This window comes from Sycon ciliatum, chromosome 8 (genome assembly GCF_964019385.1).
Source record: "Sycon ciliatum chromosome 8, ocSycCili1.1, whole genome shotgun sequence".
In the NCBI taxonomy this organism is placed as follows: domain Eukaryota; kingdom Metazoa; phylum Porifera; class Calcarea; order Leucosolenida; family Sycettidae; genus Sycon; species Sycon ciliatum.
In genome coordinates, this window is record NC_088650.1 from 26,815,966 (window position 1) to 26,840,251 (window position 24,286).

At 47.7% G+C, this 24,286-nt stretch overlaps 1 protein-coding gene across 1 annotated transcript in view; it reads right to left on the bottom strand.

The window, feature by feature from the left end:
- Positions 1 to 24,286, bottom strand: part of LOC135822532 (protein eyes shut homolog) — a 53,686-nt gene that overhangs the window by 2,358 nt on the left and 27,042 nt on the right. The window contains exons 15-33 of the mRNA XM_065335321.1: positions 23,711 to 23,860; positions 23,284 to 23,427; positions 22,026 to 22,155; positions 21,598 to 21,784; positions 20,414 to 20,548; positions 19,669 to 19,849; positions 18,847 to 18,929; positions 18,238 to 18,406; positions 14,127 to 14,209; positions 13,499 to 13,622; positions 12,208 to 12,383; positions 9,055 to 9,232; positions 6,598 to 6,710; positions 5,975 to 6,188; positions 5,436 to 5,617; positions 4,754 to 4,948; positions 3,849 to 3,969; positions 3,266 to 3,326; positions 941 to 1,078 (exon numbers count right to left, since the gene is read on the bottom strand). Of these exons, the coding sequence (XP_065191393.1) occupies positions 941 to 1,078; positions 3,266 to 3,326; positions 3,849 to 3,969; positions 4,754 to 4,948; positions 5,436 to 5,617; positions 5,975 to 6,188; positions 6,598 to 6,710; positions 9,055 to 9,232; positions 12,208 to 12,383; positions 13,499 to 13,622; positions 14,127 to 14,209; positions 18,238 to 18,406; positions 18,847 to 18,929; positions 19,669 to 19,849; positions 20,414 to 20,548; positions 21,598 to 21,784; positions 22,026 to 22,155; positions 23,284 to 23,427; positions 23,711 to 23,860 (2,764 nt within the window). The remainder of the gene's footprint in view (positions 1 to 940; positions 1,079 to 3,265; positions 3,327 to 3,848; positions 3,970 to 4,753; positions 4,949 to 5,435; positions 5,618 to 5,974; positions 6,189 to 6,597; positions 6,711 to 9,054; positions 9,233 to 12,207; positions 12,384 to 13,498; positions 13,623 to 14,126; positions 14,210 to 18,237; positions 18,407 to 18,846; positions 18,930 to 19,668; positions 19,850 to 20,413; positions 20,549 to 21,597; positions 21,785 to 22,025; positions 22,156 to 23,283; positions 23,428 to 23,710; positions 23,861 to 24,286) is intronic.

Genomic DNA, 24,286 nt, shown 5'->3' on the forward strand with positions numbered 1-24,286 from the left:
TGCCACACCACTGCCAGAAGGACACATTAGTGTAAGCGCATGCTGTAGTGCCGAGGAAGGCAAGTGCATCTTCTTCCTCAATGCTCCCAACTGCACGGATCACGGTGCTCTCTTCATCTTCACATCACCACTGTGTGATGCATGGAGTTGGATGTTCCTTAGTTCAGTGTTGCCAATCGCCCGTATTTGTCCGTATTTTTACGGAAAAAAGAAGTTTGGTCCGCAGTACGGATTTCAATCGGATATCCCGCAAACGATCATGTATATGATCAATTGCTAAAACCTTCGTAACTCCATCGTCTCTTGTGCCAATTCAACAATCTACGTGGCAGCCAAAACTCCAAGCTGTCCAATGCAACACTCACGAAAGCGTTACGATATTGGATTCCAGAAATATAGACCAAAGTTATGACCTGGTGAAGTTGAAAATTGTACTGAATTCGTAGGCTTCGCAAGTGAACTCTGTGGCTGGAAAAGTTGTACAGTATCGTTTTTTTCTTCCAAATTACACTAAATCAGTGAAATTGTTGACCTGAAAAACGAGTACGGAAAACCCTGAAAAATTCTGCAAAATGGCACTGGGCAGTACGCATGGGGGTAGAGGGCACTTGGTAACACTGTTAGTTCTACTGCATTGGATTGTGGTGTCAGCAGGTACCAAACTCTTCTAGCGTGTAGACTGTATAGCATTTAGATGGACACAAGATGTGCCCAACGGACAGCACAGACATGCCAGCCTGCGGGCGGGTGGACGGGCGGGAGGGCAGGAAGACACGCAGGCGGACAGATAGACAGACAGAGAGACAGACAGAGAGACAGACAGCCAGACAGACAGATAGATAGATAGACAGACAGACAGACAGACAGACAATATAGTGTATACTTGTGGGGAGGGTGTTGCCATGTACATGGCTATATGATCCGTATTATGATGCCTTACACAAATTCCAGGAGGCCTTCTTCAGTGATACCGAGCAGCAGGAAATCCCCTCCCAAACCCAATAAGCGATGCAGCACCAGAGAGTTATTCACCCGGGTGGTGAAGTTGAGTTGTATGATATCCTGATCCACTGGAACACTGCAGAAAGATATACACATGGACATGTGATGATGGTCGAGCAAGGGCCATAGGATTGCCGGCTTGTTTAAACTTATGATCATTATGTAATCTCGAACAGAGAGCGCAGTCCTCCGGTTCGATAGAGTGCTCGATGCAGAAGCAGAGCAGTAACACACCTCCTCCAACTTATTTGAAGCGCTTACCAAAGTGTGCGGCATGTTGCACCTGTGTCATGGCCGCGCTTGGCGGGTTTGTGACTTGGCTTAGATCAGTCTAGTGGCTACCCAGGTAGACGACCAATATAGTCGCCATCCAAGTTGCTAGCTCACATAGAACGACAGGTTTCTAATTCCACTTGAACAGTGTTTATTTGAACCATTGCAGTACTAGATCGAAAGATCAAGTGTGTAGAGTCAAAAGACCAAAGCAGGAGAGAGTCGGAGTGACTCTCTCAGAATCGAGAGGAGTAGTGAGCTCCCCGAGGATCGAGGATGAATGTTAGCAAAACAGCTCCTTATATATGCTACATTATGTGATCAAAAGTATACAGTGGCAAGAATGCGTAAGGATTATTTCTATATTACAAACAGTGGTGCAATATGTGCAATCAGCCAAACTAGAATATAGTACAAAGAATGATCAATCAATACGGGGAGCTCGCTCACCCACATTACATGAAAGGACTCCGAGGCTCTTCGTGCGACGGGGCCTGGAGTATGCTGTCGGAAGTTGCTGCAGCTAGAGCACGCCGCCTCCGTACGCTGCCTTGGTCGTTGGTCACCCTTCATCTCCTGCCCGTAGGCTCTTCCCTCTCATTACCCCGTAGGGTGCTTCACGGTCAAGCCGTGACCTCTCCCAAAAAGGGATAACGGAGTCCGCAGTGCGCGAAGCACTTGCAGGACCCTTTACGTCGTACGACGCGAGAAGAGGTGCCATGCTTGCTCGACTAACAAAGGTATCAGCTCCCTTGCAGGACTAAGCAGGGTCCCCTCAAGCTCAACAGTGTAGTGAGTACAATGCTGACGACTTGTACTGAAGGTGTAGCCGCCGTACGACAACACTTGTGACTCGAGGCCACGAGTTGTAAGCCATGATTGCTCAACTAACGAAAGTGCCAAATCCTTCGCGGGACTAATCATGGTTCTTACAGAACTCTAGAATATTTCGGAGCCCAGCTTTTGGCTGCTGAATCTCATTGCGTGGTCGCTTTCACGACGAGTCGAGTCTGGGTCATGACACCTGCATGATTGTGATTGCAGGCAAGCCACATTATCATTCTTTCACACAGCCTTGCTTGCCTTCCTGCCGTCATATCATATATTTTCTTCTCTTTTCTCACTCACTGACTATGGGAGTTTGGCACATTTTCCCTCCAGGACTTTTCACGTCCACCAGACCTCAAACCGTCACGGATTCCCTCCTATGCCACTGTATAAATACCATACTAGCTGTGCATCACTGTTATCAGTTGTCTGAAGATTGCCCGATCTGGCATGAAGCTATTAGTAACAGCAATCCAGACGCGTGCTACTCTGTGACTCGTGTGTTACTAATCTAGCACATCTACAAGGACATTGAACGCTTCCAGTCAACGGATCGATAATCCGAATAAGCCGATTGCGCATTGCCAATTATGGAAGGTATGCCAGCATGTGAGTCCACTGGGATCAACAATGCACTGTTCAAGATCCAGACGCCATCATGCCCAGGTGGCTGTGTGGGATGTTTATGGTATCATGGGCTTGTTCATCAACATGAAGATGATGGCCAAGTTGCCGAGACACTGTTTACTGAAACTAGCTGAGATTTTCAGAGTTTTTGGAATGGATGTGTCCATCCACTCCTTCCATTTACAGATCAATAACAAGTCCAGCAGCCTGAAGACGTCTAAAAAAATAGCACTACTACCGAGGCACTCTGTCTACAGTGTGTTTCAAAATGGTTGGATGCATGAGAAGTGTGTCTCTGTGCAATAGCTCATTGTTCAGCATTGTTCCCCCTTCAGCCTTGTTCCCCCTTCAGCATCGTTCCCCCTTCAGCATTGTTCCCCCTTCAGCACTGTTTCCCCTTCAGCATAGTTCGCACTCTCAAAAGTCAAGACTGTGATCAGAATGTGCTATCACCCCAAACCCATTTTTCAAGTACTCAAACCATGTAGCATGAAAATCGCACACATGATTCAGGCTGAGCTGGCTTTGCACTTACCCTGGTGTTTGGACAGCAAGGAAGCTGTTGCCTCCGAAGCTAGGTATGGTGAAGGGATTCGCTGTGAACACGGAGGACGAGCACACACAGTACCGATGGTGGCATGAGGTATCTAACAATAACACTGATATACGTATTACCTTAAAAGCACGCATTGGAAGTGAGTGCATATCATCAACTCTATAAATGGTATCTTAGGTTCTGCTTTGTACACTACTGGTTCTTGTTGCAGATGTCTGCATGTTTTTCCGTCATATCGGAGCCAGCGATTTCTGGAATGGCAGCGGCATGTACCTCCTGTTTCCCATGCAGCTCTATCGTTGTACATCCGATAAGTATCAGTTTCTTTGTAACGGTATAACTTGACTCTTACTGTATTTCTTCTCCACTCAGGGCATAACTGCTATCAAATTATTATTTTATTTTTACTGTGGAAACCCCCTCGATAGGCTCTAGCCTTTCGGGTATCCTTTAAATAAGTAAATACAAATAACATGCAGGCTGCTTGTCTGAATGCCGATAGAGCGCCCATTGAAACTGGTACAGATACAGGTGACAGATACAGGTGACAGCATTGTCTTACCCATGGCACAGAATGGTCCGCTGGCAGTTGGTGGACACACGCAGGATGGCATGACGGACACTGGGTCCAGACAGCATTGGCTTTGCACGTTGCAGAACAGGCGGCTCGCGTTGGCAGTGGTCTACGGCAAAGCAGGATAGCAAACAGGCACACGTGAGGATATCAGTATTCAGGCAGCCACTGAATCATGCTACACAGCAGTTATGGCTATTCTTAAAAGGTCCCCCTTCTGCTAGGTGGAGTTCTGACTTATATAAATGTCCATTGTCATGACTAGAACATACAATAATGTACATGTACCACTGAAACCTGTACATGTACCACTGAAACCAGTTCTTCTGCTTGATAGCAGGCCAAAGAGCCAAGCTGTCTGCTTTGTGGCAAAACCGACTTGCAACATTCCAGAGCATCGCATACTCAGTGTATGATGCTGGGGACAGTCTGCATACAACTGCTGCCAACTGAAAGGAACTGACAAGTGTGCACAGTGCAAACCAGTGTTTGTTATAATAACTACTTTATTAGGATGACCCAAAGGCAAATCGCCTATCGAGGGGTTCACCGCGTTGAATGGTTGTGATATGACAAAGCAAAGAGGCAACCATTGTGTTTTATCATTCAATGCATGTTTTATCATCAATCACGTCAACTCCTACTTAACAGTACTGTTGTCTGTTCATAGGAGGTAACATGCGGCTATGTTTTCCGACAGGCTCCATTGCTGTTGAACTTCAATGTTCACGGTAAAACTACACAGCACCGTTACATACATTGCGATACTCCACGATTCGAATTGCAGCATTTAACACCCCGTACAAGGCATACGTGGGACCATCACCATCCTGGTATTAGCTGGTCTAAATATGACAGATGCACCCCACCAACATGGCCTCTGCTTAGCTTACCTCCAGACAAGGATTCTGCGAGAACGTTTCGCACTGTGTGCCAAAGAAATTGGGTAGGCACTGGCATTCGAATGTTCCATCGTCGTCGAGATCCACACACGTTCCGTTGTTGAGGCACACTGGATCGCAGAACTCTGCATTGCATTCCAGCACATTGGCACCGGTGCTGTTGATGATCGAGCTCAATTCATATCTCTGTAAGTCAAAACAATTTAAAAAGGTGTTAATAGACAAATCTGGAAACCTTGGTTACGTGCATATAGCAATAACCTTGGTTACGTGCATATAACAATACATGCCGAGAGCTCTCCACGAAGCCCACGATTTTGAAATTCTATGCAGGGACCAAAGCTATGAACAGATCGGACAAAACGCCTGCTTGGGAATCAAAATTGGTCAAACCTAGCGGCTGGATAATAACTCTCATTGCTAGACAAACTTCAACCATAGGCTCCTCATAACAAGCCCTTGAGCACGTTCATGCTGCTCCACTGCAGGCGCGTGCTCGGCGATGGGCACGGGGGCACGTGCACCCCCCAAACATTTCAATCTGGGTAATTGCATTTGTAATGTATGCAAATATGCTCTAAAATTCAAGAAAGGTTGCAAACAAATTGCAGAAAATTGCCGGGGGGGGGCTCCCCTCGGCTCCCGTGCACGCCCCTGCACTGCCTGGCCTTACCGTTCGATCAAAGAAGAGGAAACGGACACAGCCAACCAGACCGCGGGTTGAGCCAACTCGTGCCGGCCGCCCCACAATAGTCGGATGTCCACCGATGTAGACGGCCGGTACCAAGCTGTTTACTGCCCCGCTGATCCCAAGGGTAGTGCCAGATGTCGTGACGCCATTGAACTCGATCGAGCCTGAAGAAAACAACCGCAGTGCAGTGACACGGTTTAGTCATACACACACACACACACACACACGCATACACACATACATACACACACACACCTTCCTTCCTTCCTTCCTTGTACCACTGCCGTGTCCGGCTATGTGACCCCCAAAGGGGCAGACTCGGATTTGTGCTATCCATCAGGGCGCTCGACGGGAGCACACACACACACACACACACACACACACACACACACACACACACACACACACACACGGCCCGGGCCAAGAGAACACAGACACACCAGAATCCCATGTTCTCAATGCTATACACACGTCCGCCTCACATCTGGTGAGTTGAGCACTAACGCACACAAACTACTCACCATCACGAATATTCCTCGTGGCAACAACGGTTGTCCAGTTACCAGGCAGCACTTGGTTCGTACTCAAAATATTGAGCGTTGATCCACCACCGAGTGCTACTCTGAAGTTGACCTGCCAGTTGACAAGGCTGAGTGAGACAAAGTCGCCAAGCGGGTCCTGCTCATTCTCCTGGATGAGAAGCACGCCATCGGGCTCGGTGGCACGGAACACGATCTGCGTCGGCGCAAACAGACATGCACGTGAACACACATGTGCACACACATACAACTATGTTGAAATTGAGTGTGTGTGTGTGTGTGTGTGTGTGTGTGTCCGTGTGTGGACAGCTGTGTGGTGGGTACCAGGCTAAAAATTAGTGGCGGTCAATTCATCAGCCTTGCAAGCTGTTGAATGGTGTAATCCCAGCACAAGTTGCTACCGGTATGTCTATCATAGCTGTTCGCTATCACTGCTTCCGCGATGGGCATGTCTGAGGTCTGAGGTGTGTGTGTGCGCGCGTGTGTGTGTGTGTGTGTGTGTGTGTGTGTGTGTGTGTGTGTGTGTGTGTGTGCGTGTCCGTGTGTGTGTGTGTGTGTGTGTGTGCAGGGTGGTATGTGTACGTGCATGTGCTTGGCTAACTTACTCTGATATCGTTTCTAAAGATGTTACGCAATGGGTCTGGCAGCACGTCCAAGCGCAGATAAGAATTGAATCCGAAATTACTCCGAGCGAACTCAGGGTAGGTCAATGTGATAGCTAAAAGCACAAGAAATCACACAAGAAAAAGAATGGTGTACACCAATTTGGTAGAAAAGTGGCATGCTCTTTTCCTGTCGCATACTGCTACACCTCGGCATATTCATCTTCATGTTTCATACATATCGAGCACGCCATTCATGCGCACATGCGTGCATTGGAATGTGCGTGTGTTTGTATGTGTGTGTCTTTTTGTGTGTATGTGTGTCTGCGTGTATGTGTGTGTGTGTGTGTGTGTGTGTGTGTGTGTGTGTGTGTGTGTGTGTGTGTGTGTGTGTGTCTGCGTGTATGTGTGTGTCTGCGCGCATGCGTGCGTACAAGTGTGTGTGTGTGTGTGTGTGTGTGTGTGTGTGTGTGTGTGTGTGTGTGTGTGTGTGTGTGGTGTGTGTGGTGTGTGTGTGTGGTGTGTGTGTGTGTGTGTGTGTGTGTGTGTGTGTGTGTGTGTGTGTGTGTGTGTGTGTGTGTGTGTGTGTGTGTGTGTGTGTGTGTGTGTGTGTGCAATTTCACTTCAAAGTACCAGTGCATCTAGTGTCTGCTTCTATCAAAGCAGCGTGCTGTCTATACTGGTTACCCCAGCAAGTGTAGGGTGTGCATAGGTAACTGTCTTGGCCGTTTTATGCCGATGTACTCCGTGTGGTGTAGACCAGGTGTGCATTGGTGGTCGATTCACATGGCTTCGCCAGTTGTGTGAATTAGACAGTTATCTGGCGCAAGTCTTGATCTGTCTCATTCAGATCTTGTTCGCCATCGTTGCTATAAGAGAAAATCTGTGGGTGCACATCCAGTGCATTTGCAGATTTGCGTGCTTTTCTTGCGACGGGCGTATACATGGTACATGGTGTGTGTGTGTGTGTGTGTGTGTGTGTGTGTGTGTGTGTGTGTGTGTATGTGTGCATTTGCGCATGCATTTTTATACGTGCATGTGTATGTGTGTGCATGAGTGTTAGGCCAACAATGATGTGGAACTGCTCATGTCCACGGTCGACAAGAAGCTCCAATTTATGAAGCCGAGCTACAACATCTAAAACCAAGTAACGAGTGGGATAAACGATAGACACGTTTACACTCTTATTTGCCTGTTTACACGTTACACTCTTGTCTGGCTGTGAAAAATATACTGTATAACACCTTTATTTCGGTGTAATTTAAATTTCGGTAACTTTGGCACTGGTCCTGGATCACCTAATTTAACCCTTTGTGTACGGACTGTACAACTTTCGATCCCCTGGGATCGAAACTTTTCAAAATTTCAATCGATCGTACCTCAGTCGTTCCTGGGTTATATCCGAAAACTAAAATATGTAGGTCAAAGAGAAAACTCCCAGCTGTCCATTGAAACTATCGCGGAAGCGCTCCGATGTGTGGTTCCAGAGGTACGAAGCTCGAAAGTCGAATCGCGGCAAATGTCGCTCAATAGCCGCTCGCGCAAATTTGAATGAGGGATTTCCATTCTGAGCATGCAGTGACGTAGAAACACGTTCAAAATGGTAAACGGACTCATGGAAGTTTGTGAATTTTTTTGAAGTAACAGTTAGTTGTTACGAGCAAGGAGAGCGAAATGGCTGATGCAAGACGACTTCTGTCGGAATATTGGCGTTGCAGCTAAGACGCTGGGCTGTAGCGCTGGCGTTTTGACCTTCGTGGTGGCAAGCGTGGGCTCAATGTGTTCCTCTTGCGACGAGCTTTCCAGGAAGCCCAAGATTGAAAAATCGTCAAAAGGAGACTAAAGTTATGAACCAGATAATTATAGAATTTGAGGTGAGTCGAGATCAAATTCAGTCTGTGTACAATTTTTTCAGTACATAAAGGGTTAACATTACACCTAAATTTTCCGAAATACCAAAATATGTAAAAATCATGAAAATCACTGTCAAATTAAAAAAATCAACTACGTGTGTAGTTGTAACTTACTTGTATACTGGTATACCGGTAGTACATTGTACATACATAACATGTATGCATATGTGGAGCCTTTTGGCCTTGGGGGAGATATTAGTGCAAGAGCGTTTTTTTTTTTTTTTTTTTTTTTTTTTTTTTTTGGTGCCATGCATACCGAATTTATCCTTACACCGAAAGGTCAGGGGTTGGCTTTTACCGAAATTTTACAACACCGAAAATAAGGTGATATACAGTACTATTGTCTGGCTGTGAAATTATATTCTTGTCTGGCTGTGAAAATTGTACTCTCGACAGGCTGTGAATATTACACTCTCGTATGGCTGTGAAAATTATATTCTTGTCTGGCTGTGAAAAATATACTCTTGTCTGGCTGTGAAAAGTATACTCTTGTGTGGCTGTGGACACGCTGCACTCTTGTCTGGCTATTAGGTACAGGTGTGCTTACGTATAGAGCAGGTCAGGCCCATGAAGCCCAGCGGGCATTCACACTCAAACGTGTCGTTCATTCCAGCCACACACGTTGCGCCCTGGGTGCACGGTCCCGACAGGCAGGCGTCGTTGGTGATGTTACAGAACGGCCCGGTCATGGACGGAGGACACACGCAGGTGAACATTCCAGCGTCCTACGGATGCAACAAGACAAAGGAACACCAAGCAAAATAGCATGGACCAAAGCAATTCCCATGTGTGTGTGGTGCTGACTAGTACTTTTTGTGTGTGTTACTACCCCCACCCCACCCCCACAACCCTTTTATGAAACTCTCCCTATAATTTGAGAAGAAGACGTAGCGAAACAGCTGTCTGGAGGGTCATTGTCAATATCAATCCATACACCGGAATTGTCCTTGCTGTGGTGATGGTGATGTGAGTGCAGAGTTTGGATCGGCCAAGAACGCAATGTGATGGTGTGGTATATTGGATTCTCCCTATAATGGCCCAGTTAGGCATGGAATATTGGCAAATGAATTCTAAATGAATGAATGACTGAGTTACCAGGTACTCATGCTGGTACTACTAGTACAGGGTTGCCACTCGGTCCGATTTTTCAGAAACGCTCCAATCTTTCCAGGTCGTTCCGACAATCCGACCAAAAGACTGCTTCACCATCTCACTTGCATTGTTCACGAAAGTGCCCTAATCTGTTGCTTTGAGCCCTTGGAGTTCTTTTAAAAAAATTTTCGGCTTCTAAAAGCGCCCCATCACCCCCCCCCCCCCCCCTACCCTAGCCAGAGGTCGACCCCTTCAGGTTTCTTCCAACCGAAGTGGCAGCTCTGTGCCCTGCTAGTAACTCTGGGCTAAGCTATCAATAGAGGATGTCCAGCAGCAGCAGAACCCCCACCCCAATACAGGGTGTCGAACTGTCGCTGACTTCCCGGACTATTTACATGCAATCATTGGTAGGGCGCATTCACACGCACAGATAAAACACGGCAGTTGGGAAAGTTGTCATGTCAAAGTGCTCACGTGACGTTCCTGGCGCGTTTCCTCCAGGAAAAGTTGCCCAGCGCGCAGAGGAGCACTGTGAACGGTTTACTGCCCATAAAGCTGGTCTGGTGCGGTCATTTGAATGCTGTTTGTTTGAGTAAAGTGTGTTTGGTGAGGTTGAAAGTGTTTGTGTCGAAGAACCATCATGCCGAAAACCGTGTTCAGCAACGAGATGTAGCGAGCGGTGATGAAGGGCTATGTGTAGGTACGTAGGTGGTTTGCATGCAGCACAAATTGAGACGGATGGCGAAATACTAGTTTCCATTTCCGGTATCCCTCTTGTGCGCCAGATATTTGTTGGCGCTTCAGGTTCTACATTGACAGCTCAAGAGAAATACGCAGCGATAGCGATGCGGGTCAACGAGACTGGAGAAGCTGAAGCTGAAGGCTGGATGGAGGTCACCAGGGCAAACATCGAGACTAAGATTGACAACTTGAAGCGAAAGGGGAAGAAAATCTACAAGACCTTCAGGACGAAGACGAAAACTGGAGCTCCAGTTGATGAGTACTTTGATTTGGAGGTATGGTGTTTATAGTTGTACTATAGAAGTCCGAGGCTCTGTTCTCACCTTCCGACTATGCGGGCCAGTCTGGTAAATTTATGGTCTTGTTTTCTCAATTGATCGTGAGAAGGGAACTAAAAATTCTAGCTCAGGAAATAATAAGTTCTTCCGATATATTTTGTAGCAAGCATGAATACAAAATATAGCCTTTTGACGCACAAGAAAGTTGCATTCATGTGCACCAGAGCTCCTCTCCTCCAACAAAGTGTGTTGTTCTGAGCCAACGGCTATGATGTGCCTACTTTCAGTGGGACGTATTTTTGTGGAACTGATTATTGCACTTGTTTCCTTGCATATCTAGGTCCTCACTGTAGGCTGCCTACAAGGAGTGGGGGAATTTCCAGCTCTCATGATCACAGACTTTTCGTCAAGCATCAGCCTTTTGGGCCAGGAGGGAGCAATGCGGACACTGCAATTGCGGATGAGGATGGCATAGATAGCGCGGATGGCGGCACACCGCTGGAAGTTGCTGCAGCAAAAGCGTCCCCGGCAGCATTCAAGCCAGGAGAGTGGTGAGGAGCCAGGCAAGAAGCCGAGCCGTGAAACAACGAGGCACCGGTCGACATCCTCCCAGTCCCAGTCGCACTTCTTGGAGGCGTATGCTGCAGTGCCAAAGGACGTGATTGAAGCAGAGACTAGAAGAGAGCAAGAAAGGCGTGGATTTGAACAAAAATGGAGGAGGACAGGCGGCGATATCAGGAGCAAAAGGATCAAGAGCGCTACGAGAAGAAGGAAAGAGAGAAATGAGAATACGAAGAGAAGAGAGATGAAGAGCGGGAGAGGAGTGCCACTGCTAGAGTACAGAATGATCGGGAGTTCAATGCCTCTCTTCTGGTGCGTTTATTAGTGCCTCGAAGAAAGACTAGGCCAAAGTGTCCCGAGATGTACTCTTCTCTTGTTTTGTTCAATTTGCAATCATCCTTCCATGCCCCCCTCTCTCTCTCTCTTTCTCTCTCTGTCTCTGTCTCTGTCTCTGTCTCTGTCTCCGTCTCACTCTCACTCTATCTATCTCTCTGTGTCTCTGTCTCTGTCTCTGTCTGTCTGTCTGTCTGTCTGTCTGTCTGTCTGTCTGTCTGTCTGTCTGTCTGTCTGTCTGTCTGTCTATCTGTCTGTCTCTCTCTCTCTCTCAGGCTCTCTCTCTCAGGCTCTCTCTCTCTCTCTCTCTCTCTCTCTCTCTCTCTCTCTCTCTCATCTGCTGTATATGTTTGGTGACTGGAAGCTAGTCTTTCGTTACCATTACTGCTGTGCATCAACGATGTTATTGAGCACACAATACCCCCACTCCCACCCCCACTCCCACCCACACACACCAATACCCCTACTCCCACCCACACACACCAATGCCCCCACTTCCACCCACACACACCAATACCCCCACTCCCACCACCACCCACCAATGCCCCTACTCCCACCACCACCCACCAATACCCCTACTCACATACCCACACACCAATACAGGATGTCCAGTTTTTTTGAAGCTCAACAACGGAACTGTGCGCCAAGACCTCCATCATTGGTCTAAGAACAACTCCTCATCGTCTTGCACTAACCTCGATACATGTTGCGCCGTCGGCACACGGTCTCAGCTCGCACTGCCTCTCGACGCCGCACTGGCCAATGGCCTGGCCGCGGAACGGCACCAGCATTCTCTGGTTGAGACGCAGGCGAGTCAGGCAACCGGTGAAGGATTCCTGGGGCACGAGGGCACGCGGCGGCAAAGGGCCGGCTGAACGGTTAAAAGCAGTGCAGCACAGCAACACCAGGACATACAGTTAGATGGGTACGCTTCACTATCATCAAAGTCAGTGGAGACCATGCGGTCACATAGAAAACACTGCGTAGCATCTTGCCCCTATTCCAGGGCCAAAACGCGTCCGGTCCGACCAAGGCGAACCTTGTTTCGAAAAAGCTGACCCGCCCAATTCAAGCGAACCATTGCTTTTTCTTTTTTTTTGCTCAACAGTGTTCATTTCCGGTCAGGCATTCTTTTCAGTCAGACTAACCGGGTGCTACGGCAGCCCTGTATACTACCCCTGCACACTGTGACCACCTCTGTTGTTCTGCAGCCGTCAGGTACTCACTGCACTCATAGCAACACCACATGGTCACTATCACAGGCTATGCTCCATGCATGCATGGTTCGAGTGAGAATGCAGCAAGAAATGACATACTCAACCTGAACCCGAATCATCACATCGTCTTAACCCTTTATGGACGGATTACTAGCACAGTATGCACCAGAATTACAAAATGTCAGTACAATTTTCAACTTTTCCATGTCATAACTTTGGTGTCCTTCACTTGATTTTCACAATCAAGGGCTCATTGGAAAACTCTTGGCGAGAGCTGCGTCAGGGTACCAATCTCCATTATCCGGCTGCCACAAATCAGGCGCGGTAACACAGCAAAGTCGTCTCCAAGCCTGATATGCAAGCAAATTCGTCCCATCAACGCCATTCCACTCTCCTTCATCGCAGAACGCTCAAATCTGTTTGAGACGATTCAAACTTCAGCCTGCTACGTCATTATCATGTGCTCAGTCGCTCAAAGAGCACACGAAAAGGGATTTTCCCCCAAAATGGCGAAATGATCGATCAAAAATTTGAATTTGCCGAGGTAAGAATACGGCGTGCGATATCTCTGGCGTCCGACATTGTAACTCTTCAGCGATTGTTGCATTGGACAGCTTGGAGTTCCCGCTACCACGTAGACCCTTCGATTGTGGAATTTGCTCAAGAAACGATGGAGTTACGAAGTTACGAAGTTTCGATCTTATTAGATCGAAACTCGTACAGTCCGTCCACAAAGGGTTAACCTTGATGTGAATTACAAGGTACTCACTTGCAATATCAGTAGAGATGCCACCAATGAGCAGGATGTCGTTGAGATTCAGTGAGCTACTGGTGCCCGCGTTGGCTACGGCATTTACAATGACAGTGTCGTTCTCGTAGGGAAGTGAGGATACCTGGGGGGGGGTACACATATACACACACACATACACACACACACACATGCACATACATATGCATACACACATACATACATATGCATACACACACATACATGCATATGCATACACACACACACACACACACACACACACACACACACACGCACACACACACACGCACACACACACACACACGCACACACACACACACACACACACACAGTGCAAGACATGACAAGAGCAATTACTGTAGGTAGACTCTTCATCCTCCACAACCAAACATGTACATGTATGCGCTACATGGGCCAACAAAAATATTCTGGATAGCAGGGTGCTTTAATTCACAACGGTTTGCTCTTAAAACAGACTTAAGACGTTTGCAGAAAGACTGTTTTGAAAGACCGGTTCTGTGTTCCACAGTGAAGTGGCCCCCAAAGACAGATATAACTGCATACTATTTAGGCATGCAGAATCAACTGACAGTGTTCTTAGTCGGCCGGGCGGAGGTGAACTGCTTACCTCCACACTGAAGTCCCGCACATCACGGTTTATTTCCACATAGTACCACTGGTTGGCCTGCAACACTCGGCTGCTAACTTCAGCTAATCCCAAGCAGAACAGGACAAGCAAAACAGCAGAGCAGTCACGGGTCAGTTCATACACACTCCCAGTCTGGTTGGACCGACCGATGTGTACTGTTTTTTTTGCAGAATATAACACCTGATGATGATGGCCTCTGGCTGAAAATTTGATTGAGACATGAGTAATTTTCAGCGAAGAAACCACTGTCTTGATTTGAGAATGGCGTGTGTAGGGGTTTTCACGGAATATAACACAAGCTTTATAATTGCAAAGTGCTCGAAAGGTACTGCTGTGCTGTTCAATGAAAAATCCGATCAAGTGAGTCAATCATGTGCTCGTGCGTACACCAGTCGCCTGGTCACCGTGCCTGCAGGCGACAACTTTCACACCAAGGTTCAACTCAAAGGTTCAAAGGTTCAACTCGAGTGACAGGAATGCGCTCAAGCAGGCTGTAAGTTGTAGCCTGCAGGCACGGTGACCAGGTGACTGGTGTACGCAGGAGCACGTGACCGCTTACTCACCCGTGTTCGATTGGGAATACTTGCCGAACGCTACATCGCAGCCCTTTCGGACCAAAGCCAGTCCACTCAGCGTCCACAAGACTACTACATATGGGCCAATCGTGGCCATCCGTGCTTTTATAATAACCAAATGGCGCTTTTAGTGACATTTTGCATACAAATTCCCATCTAGTAGGGCGCAGTCACCCAGTTTCGGTGGAAGTGGCGAGTTCGATTGGGAATAAAGGAGGAAGGGAGCGTCTCAGCTTCCTCGGACCAAGACCATTCGACTCAGCACCCCGAAGACTTCAATTGGTGAAAATTTGATTTTAGGGTATACTTCCCCTTAAAAAAAAATCCTGATGGTGGCCCAGGGCCGAAATATTGATGGAGAATTGTTTTTATTGAATGATTTTTTTGCGCACGCGAAAAAGAATGTTAACACAGAACTGAGGCGCATGCTCTGTTCCCAACAAACTCTCACGCGCTCATTGTTCTCCGAAGTCCACTGTTCCTGATTTCAGTTCTCAGTTCTTGCTGTGTCCGCATTGGCAGTAGACTTCCTTACCTTGTTCTTCTTTTTTCTTTTTTTTCTCTTCAATTGCATCTTTGCTCTCTGTCCATGGTTGGTTTCACCCTCACTTCCTTGCCATGAAGTGCAGGCAGTAAATGCAATCTTGTTATATAGGTACCCATGTGTACTGTGCATAGTAGTAATAATATATCTACTTCTGTAGCACTAGTGTCGTGTCCGGATGTTACGCCAGAGACCTTTGATGGAGAAGGAGATTGGCAGGAGTGCTTGGCCTATTTCATGCAGTGTGCGGAGGTCAATGGATGGCAGGATCCGGAGAGGGCCCAATTTCTTGGGGTGAGGCTGCGCGATGCAGCTTGCCGGTTCTTCACTACCTTGCCTGCTGCTCGACGAGTGAATTGGCAACATCTCTGCGCTGACATGGGAAATCGGTTTGCACCTGCTGCGGTGCAAACCAGTACAAGGCCCAATTCCGTATGCGGCAATGGAAGGCCGGTGAGGACCTACTGCGAATCACTGATGACCTTCGCCGCCTAGTTGTTCGGGTTTACCCTATGATGCCAGATGCAGTTCACGATGATGTGGTGCGATACCAATTTATCGAATCTCTTTCTCCGGTGTCCCTAAGGGTGTGATTACAGGAGAACCCACCGGCAATCGTCCAAGGAGCGGTAGAAACGGCATTGCACCTGGAAAAGGTATGGTCGGAGGTAGAGCTTCCACCAGATGCATCGACCAAGTTAGTGGGCCCTTATGTTGGGGCGGGTTTGGGCGCGGTCGCCCAGCCATTGCTTCAGACTGTGATGGCCACATCTGGAGTGTGCGAGTCACCACGTCACGAACAGCATCCTTGGTTGCCCCAGTTAGCCAAGACGAGCAATTGGCCACTCTCACAGCATCTCTGTCGCAGCTGACTGAGAAACTGGAGCAGGTACTTCATCAAGAGTCCACTCGCCCTGCGCCTGGTATCTTCCAGTCCCCACGGCAGGGATGGCGCCCACCAAACACACGTGGCGGTGGGTCACCCCTCCTCTACTTCTGATCCGGGCGCCCAAGATTTGCACTTTCATTCTGCCTCTGTACGCCTACCTACCATTCATCCTGCCGCATCTAGTCTCGTGAAATCACGACGGCTCGGGCCGAGACAACTGCAGGATGCGTCAAGGAATTGCGACTTTCCCTGCAACAAACACATGCGTTTGTGCGGGACAAGCTGCGGATTAGTTGCCTGGAGATTAGTTCCCTGCAGATCAGTTCCCTAGAGATAAGCTTCCTGCGGATTAGATCCGAACTATCACTTGAGAACTGTCTTAATGTGCATTAGAACCTTTACTCATTACTGTACTCTCTTGCTCTGCCGACTGACTAAAGCCGAGTTAACATTTGGCGCCCAGCATGTGTCTTGACTTAACATTTGGCCATCAAGCACATCTCCATGACGCTGGCGCGGTGCTAGTGTCATTTGATGTGGGCGATTCGGTGTGGGTGCTGGTGCCAGCTATTCCAGTTGGAACTACGGCCAAGTTTGCCAAACTTTGGTGCGGTTCGTTCGGAGTTATGGCCAAGCTGTCATCTGTGTCTAGTGCGGCTGCAACACCTGCAATCAGCACCGGAAGACGTCGATGATGTGGGTGACTCCGGGAGTAACATCGCTATGGTCCGACAGCCTGACGCATACCAAGCCGATGCAACAGACCTGCTGTACCGGGACGAGTGCGACAATGGTGAGACCTATGGCGGTGAGTCTCCCGTTATAGCACAATTGACTGCTCCTGTTCCCCAGCCACCACCAGCAGTTCAGCTGCCACAAACACCTCATGCCCTGACGCGGCGGAGAAGGAATCGTAGACCACCTGCACGGTTCTCATATTTCATGTTCTTAACTGTTAGAGAAGGTGCTGTGAACTCTATTATAAGAATGTGGCACTAGAAGTACTATAATTACAGTTCCTAAAACGAAGGTGCTAGTGAGATATCATACGCAGGTTTCCGCTTCCCTTCTTTCCCCTCCATCCCCGTACGGAAATAGTTGTTCATTTCATATGTCGTGGCTTGCACTATGCGGAATCTCTGTACAGTGCTTATTCGAAGTTACTCCACCTTTGCAAAAGAGACGATGACGTGTGTTTTGCGAAGCCGGGGAAGATGTCTGCTATCCGGCAATGCTGAAACTGTGACTTTTGCTATTCATGACCAGATGCATGTTATACGGTTGTCTGCGCCTCCTAACATCATGCACACTCGCCTCCTATCCAGTGCATGCAGGGCTGTCCTAACACCGCTTATCCTATGTACTCTCCTATGTACTTGACTCGGATACCAGTGAGCCAGTAAATATAATCAAAATTAGAATTAAAATATCTTGTTACAGTCGGGGATAGTTGCTTCATACCTCGTTTCCATGTGATTTCTAATCATTTCTTCTATTTTAATTATGTACTTGAGGTATAATGTATTGCTCCACTTCACCACCATCTTGCCTTTCCCCTGATGACGGTGCAACATACTATTCACCTGTCATCATTGTTACGGTATACCATGCACACGACGCCCGTACTATTCCCACTGATGGCAACCGTAGGACCTGACATAGTATCGCTGGTGCTATTGCGGTTGCACTCCTTAGTTTGGCTGGCCTAGAATAGAATGTGTCCGTGGCTGCCGGGACACTTCTCGTTTCTCCTTCTTCTTGTTCACAAAGGCACACAATGAAAACCTTGGGCAAATTCTGTTCTGACTCAGAGTTTCATGGCTGAACCAATCATCTGCCTCTGTCCTTCTTCTTGTTCTTCGCTACAATAAACGTCCTCTTGGTTACGGTGACCTTGTTGTGTGTGTGGTTGGGTAGTAGTGGTACATTGCGGCGGCTGAGTGTTTCACGCTGGGTACGCAGCTACCACAGTAGCAAGATCACACTGCGCATGCTCTTGTTCAAGGCTCCCCCCCCCCCAACCTACTGGTGCTTGATGAATGCTTGTGTGGATGGGGATCAGGACACTGGACCATGTCTTACCGATGGCAAGGTTGATTCCAAAGTCCAAGGCGACGTTCAGTATACCGTTCGTCATGTAAATGGCCAGCAGGTCGTTGACAGGTCCGCCGACAGATGAGTACGCAATGACCCCGGATTCCAGCTCAGTTGTTGGACGGATATTGAACTCGAACTTGAACTGGCTCTGGACCTGCAGGAGAAGAGCATAGGTGGACATTGGCTCACGGGTTCTGCACTTGGCTGAAAGAACCGCTGCCTATCATGAGTACACTGACAAACTAAATGGCAGAGATTGCCTGCACTCAACTAAGGTGTACGTATCTATGTATGTGCACAGTGCTAGCTGCCTGAAGATTCAATTGGGTGCGTGCTCAAAGCTAACTACGGAGCTTTGAGACAAGTGAAACGTAGCGAAGATCATGTGGCCAACAGTATGATGTTGTATCAAGGTAAGTTACATCCAAGATTCATTGACAATAAGCAACAACCCCCCCCCGAGAGGAGTTAATGCTTGAAGGTTTAATCTGTTTGAACACTGGTGCATCTCCAGCAGCAAACCAGATTCAGATGCACTAGAGTTCCTGGTATGGTTGACATTGCACACAACACGGGCCTGCTCCACCGACTTACCCTCGCCGATACATAGGAATACTGGATGAACGAGTTGCCGTAGAAACGATCGCCGAAGAACTCCTTGACGTCGATCGGTATGCCTGAGATCAACAGGGAGAAAATAATGTGAGTTCCTCCATGTCCCCGGGACGCCGCTCCCTGTTTCTCTGATTCAACTGAGGAAGATTATGTAACACGGCATCGTCGAAGTCTTGCCGCGATAACATTAGAAATACCCGTTACAACAATGTAGGGAAGTGGAGTAGGGATTAGATCAGAAAAGATGATCTTCCAGAATAGTATGACGAGATGGCCAATAGCAAGCACAGTTTTCAATGTACCACAATACCTTGCACCCAGGTACCTCTAGGCATTGGAAGCTCACGCCCTCATTCAAATGCAGATTGCTTACAGTCCACCTCGAGCTTGCACTAGAATCCAAAGTTCATCAGTCTCCGCAATCAACTTTTATCTTAGTGTTGAGCAGCAGAATGCTTCGTGCCCAGTCCACAAGTCCATTCTGCACGTGCAGAATTCGTGGATGGTTTACCACCAGTGACACTGACACTGACGCGTAAGTGCATAGTAAGAAAATAATCAAAATTGAGCAGAACAGGTCTTGTTCCTAAACTGCCAATGCTCAGCCTCACAACACATTCACAAGAACAATAAATGAAACAAATGTTTCATTACTCTCGCTTTTTCTATGTAGGTAGCAGCCATTGTTCTTACATTGCCACCAATATCACCAATATCACCAATATCACCACTATCATTCGAACACTAACTCTACTGTGTCCATTTTTGAACAGTTTGTCTTGTCTGGAACTGACAACTCACGCATTCCACAATCTGGTCCGGCATAGCCCAGTTCACAACGGCAGAATGGCTGAATGTTGATGGGACTGATGACGTTGTTGAAGCAGCGGCCGTTGTTCAAGCACGTTCGCCGGGCGCACGGATCCACGTCGTCAGCGCAGATACGACCGATGAAACCGGGCAGACATGTACAGTTGAACTCCTGCCAAAGCACAGTCAGCGGCATGTAAGTATATTAGTAATCTGGATCAGTGGCATGATGGCAGTCACTCAGCATGTATATGTAAGCTGGATCAGTGGCATGATGACAGCATGCCTATATATATAAATATCCGGATAGGCGAGGGAACCGGATAATCAAACGCACCTACTGTATGTATGCATGACATATGCTGCAAATCGGTGACCAACAATTTTCGTCCGGATGGCAAGGGATCCGGATAAAAGAGGACCAGATAAGGGAGGTCTGACTGTATCAGTGGCATGAATGTCAGTCAGCATGTACTCGTAAGGATAGCAATCTGGATCAGTGGCATCCGTTGTATTGCAATTTGGTCTATACATGTATCAGGCAAGGTGATGCATAACACTCAGTGCCATTGCTATTACAGTGATAGCTGTGCCGTTACTACAGTGATGGCTGTGCCGTTACAATTTCTGGCACGGAATGCGGCAGAGGTGAAGTAAAGAGGAATAGGCAGACAGAGAGAAAGACAGAGTGACAGTGGGAAGAGGACAGCATTGCAATCGTTGCAATCGAGCATACCTCTTCGGTTGGTCCGATGGGCTGACAAGTTGCACTGTTCTGACATGGTAGGTTCTGGCAGGGCAGGCCAATACAGGGCGAGATGTTTGTGCCAGCACTGACCAACGGCAGGATGTCCACAGGCTGTGTGTCAATCTGAATACAACGTGACAAACAGCATTATACAAACAGCATAAAAAGCATATCCATTATAGCCCAGTAACTTTGCCTTGTTTCTTCTCGGGACTGTTGATATTTGACAACTCCCTCTTATACCTGATAAAAAGCATCCCCAGGAAATATGGGCAAATGCACAGCTTGCTGTTGTGGTCTGCATGCTCGCGGATACTGTAAAGCGTGAAATTTTCGCGGCGTTTTTAGTTCGCGTTTTCAGAATCCGGACAGGTTTGCGAGGTTTTAATTTTGCGATTGCAGAATTTGCTACTGTGGCATTCATGCTAAACCTTTTATGGATCTCCTTTTCGCGCTGTCTAAATTTCGCGATTTCCACGCGGTCGCGAATTTCGCAGAAATTAGACCATCGCAATAATTTCACGGTTTACAGTACCTAAGGACTTGACGGCATTCCACGTGCGACTACCAAAAGCCTAGCCTGCACATTGCCCAGGTTGATTGAAAAGTAGAAGCAAAATTCAGAGCATTGAAAGCATCACGGGATGTGCAGACACTCCATGCACTAGTTGTGCAATCAGAGCATTCCATAGTCATGCTTCTGACTATTTGTCAGTATTCGATACACGCCCGGATCACATCAAGGATGCATGCTGAGCCTATACACTTGAAGACATTGTTCCGATTTCAAACCACCATGAAAAGGCAATTATGTCATCGCTTGAACGCGATTACGTCATCATTTGAGATGCTTCGTACGGAGCGGGCAAGCCACGGCATAGCGGTATGCTGAGTTCCGGTTTAGTGGTGCTTGCCATACAAAAAAAATCACCATTCGCGTAAGATTGACACGTCCGTAGGAACGCCATCACCCCCAAGGATCAAGGCGCATACAAAATTGCCATTCAAAATATCAGTACAAACAAACTACAAACTGTCCGTTACTCAATGCAAAACAAGCCCTGTTATCCACTCCATGTACTTATACAATGCATATGCGATGACCTGTTTTGCACAGCTTCAAGCCTTCGCGGCCTGCTATCTTGCAACGCCGAGCCAATCTGCTTCCTTACCGATATGTTAGCTATGCACCCGCTGTAGCCGGTCCTGGCATAGAACTGCGAGTTGGGGACAGTCTGGTTGGCAAGACTACCAATGTACACGCGCCCATCGGTCTGCAGGAACTGTCCAGAGCCGGGCGCGAAGACTGGCTGCAGCTGTTCGTCGCCAAACTGGACTAGCACAATGCTGAATGTCACCCTGTGGACACAAGCAATCGCAGTCATGCACCGAGTGAACGTGCTACCAGCTATAACTTGAAACTGTACATGATTTCATTTTCATCTGAAACAGCTATGCTCTGTCTCCCATTACCTGTGGCACCAACACCACAATGCTGAATGTCCGGCACCATGTGGACACAAGCAATTGCAGTCATACACCAAGTGCACGAGCAGTCAGTGTACTGTACAGAACAGCCAGCTACCAGCTATCGGCTTACGTAACAAACAAGCGCTTCCACAGTGGCTGTGTATAGATATGCTGGGTAGGTCGGATCACTGCTTCACCATTGCCCAGGTTGACACGCACCACAACCAAGCCATTCTCCAGATGAGCATAGACGTAAGAATCTGGAAAAATTTTACGGCAGAAAAACGAAGAATTTGTAACAGCAAAGATTGATTCTTCACTGGATACTTGCCTTTAGTGAAACACGTCTTTCAAAATACAGAGCACATCAAATGGGTGCTTAGCAATCATTTCAAAATTCCAACATAATCAACTCGATGTATCGAATTCACATGTTATGAACTTTGCGATTTAGCATTTTCATTGTCCGCACTTGAACACAATTGACACTGCAGAACAAACTTCAGTTGTTCTAAGTCGGTTAGAACGAATTGAATCTCACTGTGCAACTCCCTTTTGTATATGAGCGGTGCAGTCCTGCAATTACAAGTGGTGTTGTACACCACTTTGGTGTATGGTGGGTTGTTTGTACAGTGTGGGTGCAGTTCTGTTATAAAGTGACTTGGGGGGGGGGGGGGGGGGGGGGTTCGAGAAGAGTAAAGCCCACCTCACTTGCTTTTCTCCTCAATCCTGATGATACCTGCTGGCCGAAAGTTTGAGCACAAGATTACTAGTTTGTAGCGAAGAGACCCGTGACTTGCTTTGAGGATGGTTTGTGCCGGGAAGAGACCCGTGACTTGCTTTGAGGATGGTTTGTGCCGGGTGTTCAGTGTAATGAAGTGGTTGCGGTGGAGCTTCCGTAACTTGAGAAAAATACTTTGGGCGAAAGGAAAAACTGCTCCGGTCCACTAGTGTTCGCATTATTTTAGTACGGCACTGTTACTGAGTAACTGTCAGTTGCAATCTCCACATCCTCATTGCAACCTTCCTACAAGCATGGGCTTTTCGGGCAACACACCTATGCACAAGCGCACACAAGCACACGCAAGCACGTACACACGCACGTACACACGCACACACGCACACACACGCACACACACACACACACACACACACACACACACACACACACACACACATGCACACACACACACGCACACACACACACACACACACACACACACACACACACATGCACACACACACACACACATGCACACACACACACGCACACACACACACACACACACACACACACACACACACACACACACACACATGCACTATCCAGTATTATGGTACAACTGTCACATATAAAACCTTCCCGCCATGCAGTGTGATTGTCTTACCCAGATTTGGCTGGCCAGTGTAGAAAAGAAGACCATCAAGTTCTCTTGATCTGAACAAGAATTCGATAGCGAAGCTTGTTCTGGTCTCTAAGAAGCCTCCAAGCACCAGACTTGACGTCCTGTTGAACTGTGGCGTATCCAACACTGAACACACATACAGCACATATACACATAAATGTGCAAGTGCAATGAGAAACTGTATACAAGTAATTACGTCCACACAAGTACATACGCACATACAGCTCTACCGCCTCCCTACCCTACGCTCCCCCCCCCCCCCCAACACATACACATCCACACGCAACTCGTCACCAAAGCCCACGCGATAATGGCATGCATCCAGCTTATTGCTACAAGTAGATTGAAGCTGGCATGAGACTCTTCCATCACTCGAAAATCAATCTTGCATGTGTGACTTGTGACTTACGGTTTTCACACAGTTCGCCAAAGTAGATAGGTGAGCAGCGGCAGATAAATCCCTGTGCGTTGTCCGGGTAGTCGATACACTCGCCTTGGTTCAGACACGGGTTGACAGCCGCACACCCTGGGAACGGCAGTGTCGTTGGACCGATGCTCGCTGAGAAGCCAGGCAACACGATAGAATGATATACACCCAAGTCAGTTGGCATGCAGTCATAGTTGAGATTTAGATAGAGAATTAGGCTACAACAAGTGAATGACAAAGCAAGAAAGTCACCAATTTTACTCTGGCAAGTCTTCTTTTTACAAACACTGTTTACCCATTCCGAGTCATCAGAATACATACATGTATGAATTACTAGTATGTACAACTTGGAGTCGTGTTGCTGGTGTAGTAATTGAGATCGGCCGGAGAGCGTATGCAGTAGAGAGTCTGAACGAAGTCAATGCCAACGGAGCCAAAAAAAGCATGGTTTGTACTGTGTAGGATGGTGAGCCGGGTTGATAACTCCAAGGCCGTCGCCGCAATAGCCAGGCACGTATGCTGGCCGTACCCCAGCACAACGACACTGTCGTTATCGAC